The sequence below is a fragment of the Austrofundulus limnaeus genome, unplaced genomic scaffold, assembly GCF_001266775.1.
Source record: "Austrofundulus limnaeus strain Quisiro unplaced genomic scaffold, Austrofundulus_limnaeus-1.0 Scaffold1437, whole genome shotgun sequence".
Classification (NCBI taxonomy): Eukaryota; Metazoa; Chordata; class Actinopteri; order Cyprinodontiformes; family Rivulidae; genus Austrofundulus; species Austrofundulus limnaeus.
Genome location: NW_013953839.1, coordinates 65,686 through 75,356, shown reverse-complemented (window position 1 = coordinate 75,356; position 9,671 = coordinate 65,686). Strand labels below are relative to the sequence as shown.

The window sequence follows — 9,671 nt, the reverse complement described above, 5'->3', positions numbered from 1 at the left end:
GTGTGTGTGTGTGTGTGTGTGTGTGTGTGTGTGTGTGTGTGTGTGTGTGTGTGTGTGTGCCTTAGAGCTGGAGTGGGTGGGGGTCTGTAGGTTTTGACAAACCATCCTGTTAAAGATATAATAGCAGGATAATCAGCGCTCCGGGCCATCATTCTTCAGGATAATGGCCTGTTATTCATCAGGGATCTCCCGTGTCGCCAGTTTTTTTATTAAATTTTTTTGGTATTTAAAATGTTATTGTTCTTTTTTTCCCCTCCTTGCATTGTCTTGCCACAAATCCTTATTTTAATCCTCATTTAATTAATGTAACCTCCTGTTTTCTATTTTATCCTGATTGTTTTTTTGGTTTGATTTTTCCTGTTTCTGATTATTTTAAAATTGAAAAAAGACACATTTACCAATAATTAACTTTACAATTGATCAGATTTACTTATTTTCACTGATAATATGACCGATGACATCAGCATATAAGAACGTGAAGTGTCATATCCACAGTTAATTTTTAATTCATGSTAGTTAACATCAGGCAGCTGTGGTTATTATCACACACTGCTGAAAGCTGGAAGTGGATAATAATGTTTTTGTTCATGTCTGTGTGTGATTGTGTGTCGGTTAATAAAATATCTCATTAACTCGAGTGATTTACATCTAAAWCTGATTTAAGGACAATCCAGTTCAAGACGACCAACAGAGCGTCAGTCAGTTTTACAGATACTGAGGGATAATTTGGAGTGGTAGTAGCTGAGGGTCGTTCACAACACATATTCTGAGCATGATGTCGTGATGTTTTACGAAAATGCTCATCATGTTTTTTTACAAGCTTTGACCAAAAGGCTCTCTCTCCGTCACTTTGAAACATAAGATGATAATTTTTAAGGATTTTTTCTAGTATTAAAAACTACGGAAGAGGATTAGGGCCACTAAAAAAAAAATAAAAAATGGAATTCTGACTTTAATCTCAGAATTCTGAGAAAATCTTTTCTCAGAAAGAAGAAAACGTCAGAATTCTAAGAAAAAAGTCAGAATTCATTTTTTTAKTTTTCAGTGGCCCTAATCCTCTTCCGTAAACACCTAACCTGTCAGGACCAGTAGTCTTTTTGGGAACCCTATTGAAGAAATTTATAGTTATTAGAGGTTAGTACTGATGTTAAAAGCACAACACTATATTTTTAGGTTTTCCTCTTAGTAATGTTTAATCTATAATGTGTTGATTGATATAGATTAGTTACATGTCCGAAATATCTATAACAACACATATTTATCCGTTATGAAAACATTAGGGGAGAATTGTGTCTGAATGCCTGTGATTCAGCCGTAGGTCAGTAGGGGGCGAACGCAGGCACTGAAGACTCTGTATAAATGGATCAACTTCCTGGTTGGCYGGCAGTGGCTGGTTTCCTGTCAGATCCGAACGTCATTAAACCCTCACTCCAGAATTCTGGTTTTGTGTGGTTTCATCCCGTCTAACAATCAYATTATTTAACATTGGTGGTTTTCTAGTGACTTCAGTCTTTGAACACGAATATTTCTTACACTATAWTGGTCCTAATATGGTGGAATGACATTTTTGTGTTAGGGTTAGGTTTAGGACTAAGGTGGTGGGTCAGGGTTGGGCTATAGAAACTAYTGGAAATGTCTAAACTCTAGTCTGAGCTCTGGCAGGTGACATGTGTTTCTTAAGCAATAGAAGAGTTTAACTGTAACTGTTGTAGATCTGTTTGCTTTTCTTATACAGTCCTGAGATGACTGGTGCTGTATGAATAAACTAAATCATTAAACTCACATTTTATTGTGTAAAAAAGAAAATCTGTCTGATAAGGTTCTTCAAGCAATGCTTTTATTTTCAGGTACTTTACAACAACACTAGTTCAAGTTTACATCAGTGGGACAAGCAAAGRAAATAACACAGATAACCCCTCCCACCCCCCACCCTCTTAAATAAGTGAAGTCGACTTGACAGAACCAGCCAGACGATCAGGAACAACAAGAAGCACACAGGAGAACTCGGGTCAGTTAGGAACAGAACATCAACGTGTTCTTGTTTTTTTTTTTTTAAATGACTTCAACCAGGAGCCGATCAGCTGCTCCTCCATTCATTAAATACAACCTTTAACAGAAGTTTCATCATCAGTTCCACAACAGAATAAGAACTTTACATTTACCTCACCAGTTAACATTAATATATAGATTTTTTTGTATATTATATTTAAAAAATAATGTGCTTTTTTAAAAACTGAAGAAAAAATTCTTCCAAAACACACTAAAGGAGAAACATGAGTGATTTCCCCTCACGAAGTGCTAACTTAAAGGGATAATCTGCTCTTTTTCAAAGTGAAGTTTTGTCAAATAGTTATCAACAATTAGTACCTTAAGTACATTAGTACCTCTCTGRACACTACTTTATTACTAAGGGTGCAACCATACAGAAAATTCATGATTCGGTTCAGGTCGATACTTTAGTSTCATGGTTCAATATTTTYTGATRCAAATAACCGAAATGTCCATGCCCTTTTTAACTTGTAATTTATTGAAATTATTTATGAACATTTGTTTAACCTCAAAAGTACAGTTTTTAAATTAAATGTTGCTGAAACAGCAAGTTTCTCAGTGGATCTGRGCTCAAAAWTRCAGCCTAGGTGGAGTAGTCGAACACAGATCCACTGATCCTTCAACACAGAGCATCTTCAGAAGACAAGTTGATAAAATAARTTTWTAAAATCTGTATTGTTCGATACAAGTGTGAACCTAAAGCTCCGTATTGAACRGTTCGAWATGGGTACATTTATTGTTGCACCCCTATYCATTACATATGTCTGCAAGACAACTGCAAAAAATACTGAACTCAGTGTTTGCAACAAGCGAACCATGTAGCTGCATGTTGAATGTCCAGTTTTAGAAAACTGTTGTTGTCCACCTCTGCAGCTGCCTCCACAATAATGATTATAGACAGCTCTGAACCATTTTAACTAAATATTTATTACTGGTGTGGTTTTGACATGCTCTCTATCAGTGGAGACCATGCAGGTGTCAAAACACAGATCTGATTTAATGAGTCGAGGATGTCGACGACTCTGTGAGCAACTCTCAGGGCAAATTTGTTGATGAGCAAACTGAGACCCCAGGGATTAGATACTATCTTTATGACATCAGTTATAAAGAACAGGTAAAAGTCTTCATCCAGGCCAGGCTAACAGCTAAACAAGGGCCTTTAAAAAAACAATATGCCAATGAGAGACAAGTCCAGCTGATATCAAACCTCTCCACTTTTACAGGACAGTTTGTTACATTTGTAGTTTACTCAAATGTTTGTGTGCTGAGCTTACAGACCAGGACCCCACTGTGGGTCATAAAACCCTTAGGGGGTTTTAGAAAATCACCACAAATCACATTAACTATAAAACAGATTAAGTGTTAACTGTTACAGCAACAATCATTTGATAAAGACAATATAATGGTTGATTTGTATCTGTCAGGCTCTACAGTTTGTAGTTTGTTGGTCAAAAAATAAAAAAAATAAAACAATTTGGGATCCACAGATACAGATCGGGCAGAATTAGCACTGTTACTTCACAGCGAGAAGGTTGCAGGTTTGTCTCCCAGCCTGCGTCCTTTCTGGGTGGAATTTATGTGGTTATTTTCCTCCAGATACTCTGGTTACCTCCCCTASATCAAAAACATGACTGTCACTTTGACTGATGACTTTAAATTGTCCCYATAGRTGAGAGTAGCTGYGTTTCCACTGACCATGAAAATGCGCAAATTAGAATTTCGAAAATAAATTTGCTCAATGGAAACACGTCAATTTCGAAAAAAAATTAAGTTTTTCGACAAAATGTTTTTGCGCTAGGATGAGGTGGTTTTTCGGCCCTATCAAAATTGGTGTTTTTCACAAAACTGCAATGGAAACACTTTTTTCACATCACAGGAGTCACGTGATCAACAACCAGCTGTTTCTACTGGTGAAAAAGACGATGATGAAGAAGATAACAGGAAGTAGAAGTAGTAGTAATATCACAGAAGTAGTATAAAATAGTAAACTCACCGACTACAATTTCCCAAAAACACAGCATACGTAGCCGCTCCCAAGTAGGGACTTGTCTCTGGAAAGCCTCGATAAAAGACGCCGACGTCTCCTCTGATGATGAGCGCTAGTGTCGTGGTAGCAACATGCTATGTGTTTACATCCATCGCTGCCATGTTTGTAATGACTTATCATGAGAACAAACGTATTCACGTGACTTTAATAACATTTATTACTTAATGGAAACACTGCAGTTGTGAAACTGTGTTTTTCGACATTAACAGAATATCGGCAAAGTTTTGCGCATATTTGCAATGGAAACACAGCTAGTGAGAGGGTGAATGGTTGTTTGTCTCATTTGTCTCTGTGATGGTCTGGAGACCCGTCCAGCACCTTCCACACTGTGACAGCTGGAGACATCAGCTCCCCCACAGTCCAGAAAAGAAGAAGCTAGTAAAGAAAATGATGGTTGGATGATTTGGACCGTTGAGGTCTGTCCACTGGGAGCTGAGTAAACTCTGGCTCTGACCTGCCAGGCGCTCTGCACCGTCAGCAGAAACATGGTCAGCTCAGCACACAAGCACAATTCTTTCCCTCTGGTGAACCATTGTAGAGGAAGAGTTGTTGTTAAGACTGAAAATAATAAAAAAAAAGCCCTCATTTGGATAATCACCAGCAGAGCCTGAAGTCTTTAGCCTTTCTCGCCTGATAACTTCACCTAACTGACGGACAGAACATTACYTGTAAAACCAGCAGATTATCCCTTTAACTTGCTGTGTAGGTTAGATACAGCCTGTTACTTCAACACAGTATAAAGATGGGAACACAGTTGGGAAAGTTTGTGTCAAACCTGAAGTAGATTTCTTCATGTTGTTCCCATAATGAGCTGTTGTGGAGCGACAGTATACAGGCCCGTTAAAATGGGATGAATGTACATAATTGCGTTTGAACCCAGCTCCCTCAGCCTTGGGCCAAATGTAATTAAAACCTCTTAAAATTTAGTCACAGAAATCATTTTCTCATTATCAAGCTCAGTCTCTGGAAGCGGCACATCACCGCCTGTTTAACTGGGAAATTACTCGCTTTTAATTATGTCGTTGGAAACAACGAGGCTTAGGTTTGTGTTGTTGTTAATGTGCCATTATATGCTATGTACATCACTGTGCTGCTTAATTGAAACGTCCCCTTGATGCACGAGTGATTCCCTCCAAAGTGCCTCATTCATTCACAGTATGCTTGTAAACATTATCTGCTCTATTTAAACCCAGTGTTCTCAGCATTTTATATGTTCACTGAATCCAGTCAGATATTTGAGTTGTTTTGTAGTGTAAAAAGTGTGTGTAATCCTTTGAGCCATAGATTTGATTTGTTTTTCTTTCGTGTTTTTTTTTTTTTGTTTTCAGGAAGGTTGAAATGTTGAGAACAAACTGCAACAAGTGAAGAAGATTAGAGCAGCTAATAGAAGAGTGCTGTCCTTCCAGAACTGGTGCTGATCCACATGCACTCAGCAGTCACTTGGTTAGGTCCACCTGTTCACACTCAACTTGTCTAGGCTTCAGGACGTGGAGACACTCAAACGGAGAATCAGAACAAGGAAAARCAAGAATTTAAATGACTTTAAATGTGACGTGATTGTTGGTATCTCAGGAACTGTCTACTGGGGGTTTGCAGAGAATGCTCCGACAGAAAGAAAGTATCCAGTGAGTGGTGGTTGTGCGTCCAGGATCAGAGGAGTTCGTTCATGGGAGACAGAAAGTAGTAGCTCAGAAAAGCCCCTCGTTACAAACAAAACAGAACATCTCTGAGCTCATCGCACAGCCAWCMTTAAAGCAGATGAGCTACACTTTCTGTCAGCTCAGAACAGGAAGCTGAGGCTACAGTTTACACAGTTTGGGCCGATGAGGCTGGTTGTGCAGGAAAATCCCACCARCTCAGCAGTTTCTGAAGCACTCTGACCAACAAGCTCCAAGTCGTTTACAGTAAATCACTTTTCATCCCTGTTTTCATGCTCAGTTTGAACTCCAGCAGCTCATCTTCAGCTTGTAGTAGAAGTAGAGACAAAGCCACGAAGGAGGAGCGCCCCCTCCCAGTGGCTGGTTACAGTCCCGCTCCTTCATGTAAACTAATAAACCAACTAAAAGTACAGATCAGTGTTTTAAGGTGTTGTTTTTTTTAGTTTGTACAAAATAGGATTAGTAGGTGGGACTTTACAAATGAGGGCACTCCTCAGTATCCTAATAAATATCTTGGCTGTGTTCAAGTTCAGGGGCTGGTCCTTCGAAGGACCCGGCCTACTTAGTAGGTGGGCCGGGTCCTTGGTTGACCACAAAGACTGGAAGAAAGTGGCTGTAAATATGGACAGTCTAGTCTTCTCTTTATTCCCGCCCTCACCCCAGCACATGTTCTGTCACCTATGTTAGTATTATTAATTTAATAAAAYAATAAAATTAGCTTAAAGGCAATGTTTGAAGAACTAAGTGCACCTTTATTTCTCTATACCAGCTTGTTTGATTTCTGACGACAATTATATTAAATCATGTCTATACAAATCACAAAAGCATTAGCAACACAACCGCTTGAAAGTTGTAATTTTTTTACCGCCAGAATTGATCTAAAACGGTACTCCTTTCTCTCGCTTCACCCGCCTCGACGAGCAGGAATACAAACTCCGGTCGGCCCATCATGCGTTAGGGGATGTGGTGGGCCGAGAAAAATGCATCGTACCCGTCCGTCACATCRCGGATAAAGGAGGACGCATTTGTTGGACGCATCAGAGGAGTCTTTGAATTTGGACAGGCTCCGGCRCGAYGCTGTGATGTACGCGGCTGACAAGTTCGGCCTTCGGAGGACRCAGCCCCTGAGTTTGGACACAGCCCAGGGCTTCAGTTTTAAAGAACAGGAAGTAGAGACATTTTATCCATATGTATTAATGCTGACTAATCAATGTACTGAGCTGCTGCTGTGTGATTGGTTGACTGGCTATTAGCAACTGAACTAACACATTCTCACTCCCGACTCGTCAACTTATTGAYGCTTTTCCAAAGTTCCCTCTGCGTCTTATTTTGACATGTCGGGTGACCCCCTCGCGTCAGTCATTGCCGCCCGCGGCTTTTCCGGGTTGCGCCACCAGGGGTCTTTGGGTCGGGGGTCTGAGGTTAACATGAGGGATCAGGATAAACGGTTAAGTTTAGGTACTGGGGTCAGGGACAGGATGTCTACGGCGAATATTAGGTAATTTTAGGCTTTGGAACACGTGGTTGACATGAATTTCCTACATTTTCTAAAAATGGTTAATTTTAGGTACTAGGGTCAGGGACAGGATGTCTAAAGTGAATAAAGGTAATTTTAGGCTTTGGGACGGTAGTTTTTGTGCATTTTCTACACTTTCWGAAATTATGACAACAGATCCTGCCCCATCTCGTTAAAAAATGATGCGAGGGGGGTACCTGATGCGTCAAAATCGGACGCAGAGGGAACCTTGGAAGAGCGTCAATATGTGACGACCTGGGAGTGAGAACGGGTTGGCTGAACAGGTGAACCTAACAGAGCCACAGGTGAGTGTCTGCTGAAGATCTGGATCAGTACAGGATGTGTGTTGATGTGCAGGTTGAATTTACACCCCCCATCCCCAAARCCTCAGTTAGACAGTGTGTCCAGTCCCAGAGAGGCGGCGTGCTGCTTGGCCCTCAGACGCAGGTTTTCRATGCTGGTGGTCTTGCTGTTGGGACTGGCGAGCCCCCCTGCAGCAGACGCCTGCAGCAGCGGGCTGCTCCACACCTGCTGGGCATGGTGGGACAGCGACTGGTAGTAGGACTGGCAAGGCAGAGAGCCCAGCGGAGCGGGGGGCATGTTRACATTCATCCCCAGGTAGGGCAGGGAAGACGGGGCGGTGAGGTCAAACGCTGGGTAGGGCACCAGGCTGTTGGTGGCCGCCATGTGTTGGCGGAACTGTTCCTGCAGACGAAACAGGCTGAGAGGAGAGGAGGAGTAGGAGTGGCTCTGTGAGAGGGGGCCGGTGGTCAGGCTGCTGCTGCTGGAGGACGAGGGCGTCCCGGAGGGAGAAACCAAGGGAGAATCTGCAAATAGAAGAGATTCTGTTTGGTAATAAWGCACCCGCTTCGGATGTTATCATCCAGGAAATGGACGTTATTAGGCGTTATCAGTCCCCTAGAATGGCTTCAGCAGGTTCCCCGTCCCATAGAATGGCTTCTGATTGTCAGCTGGTTAATATGAGGCATAAAACCACTATCTGGTTAATATGAGGCATAAAACCACTATCTGGTTAATATGAGGCCTAAAAATACTGGTTAATATGAGGCATAAAAATACTGGTTAATATGAGGCTTAAAGCCACCAAGGTTAACTTTAGAGCAAATGACATGGTTAGCGCTAAAGACACCGCCCTCCAATGGTTGCATAATGAAGCCTTCCAATAGGGCAATGGGTAGAGTGCTGGACCAGACAGCGGGAGACCAGGATTCGAGACRGACACAAATAATTTATTACAATATCTTTTGGTTATTAACTTATTCATTGTCATTGACCCACTAGGGGGCACTGTCGGGACAGCCTGAAGCCTAGAAGGCACAGTAGGGACCCTCTGAAGCCATTGTATGGGACTGACAAYGCCTAATAAAGTCCATTTCATTGACTGATAACATCAGAATCCCCTGTAATAATGCCATGGATCAGTTATCAGCAGCTACTCAAAACTGAGGGTCGTGTTTGTACTTGTGTCTGTTAGCTAAATATCTTGTGAACCACTGGACAAAGATGGCAGCCAGAACAGATCAACTTTAGCTACATGATGTGAGAATCATCTACAGCAGCTCTGAGACGTCTCATGATGAGATCTGAGTCAAATCTGAGTTTTTTTTCTGTTCAGACCTGGTTTGGGGCTGAGTCTTCTGCAGGGTGGGGCTGGGGACGTGTCTCCAGGCGTCAGCAGCGCTCGCTCCATCTCCTCCCTGCTACATTTGCTCTCGTCCTCCTTATCGGTCACGTTGTCCTCTGTTGCCGAGTCGCTGCCAGAATGTTCTGCCGAGGTCACGTTCAGCTCCATGTCCACAGGTACGGGACGGACCGCCAGACACTCCGTCTCCACGGAGGAGGACGAAGGAGGGAGCAGGGCGTCAGGAAGGACGGTGCCCTCCTTCTCACTCCCTCCTTCTCCTGATGCCTCCTTCTGCTTCTGAAGCTGCTCCTTCTGGAGGCTGCGCTGCTTCTTACGGAACTTTGCTCTTCGGTTTTTAAACCAAACCTACAGACAAAAGCCCAACTCAGTACAGACACTTGCTTTAGTAGAAAAGGCTTTAATTTCAACATTTTTATTACTGCTTCTCGTTACAACAGATCTTATTATACAAACTGCAGTCAGCTGTGTCTGACTGAAACCACATGTAGTTAAAACTGAGTCATTAAAAGTCCGAGTTCAAACGTCTGACAAAATATCAGAACATTAGAGACTAACTTATCATTTTTATAAAACCTAAACAGCTCTGTTCCTGTCAGAACGTGTCAGTTTAAAACATGGAGGTAAAAGATGATGTTCAAACCTTCAAAAAAGGCTTCATTTTTTTCTGTAAATTTTTTTAACAAGCTAATTTAAAAAAACAATGTCCAAGTTTTGTATTATCTGGCAGATTTTATT

General features: G+C 41.7%; 1 protein-coding gene across 1 annotated transcript in view; it reads right to left on the bottom strand.

The window, feature by feature from the left end:
• Window positions 1–7,354: 7,354 nt before the first annotated feature.
• dmbx1a (diencephalon/mesencephalon homeobox 1a) overlaps window positions 7,355–9,671 on the bottom strand; it is a 4,324-nt gene continuing 2,007 nt past the window's right edge. Inside the window, exons 3-4 of the mRNA XM_014032386.1 lie at window positions 8,909–9,281; window positions 7,355–8,097 (exon numbers count right to left, since the gene is read on the bottom strand). Coding sequence (XP_013887840.1) covers window positions 7,658–8,097; window positions 8,909–9,281 — 813 coding nt within the window. The 3' untranslated portion in view covers window positions 7,355–7,657. The remainder of the gene's footprint in view (window positions 8,098–8,908; window positions 9,282–9,671) is intronic.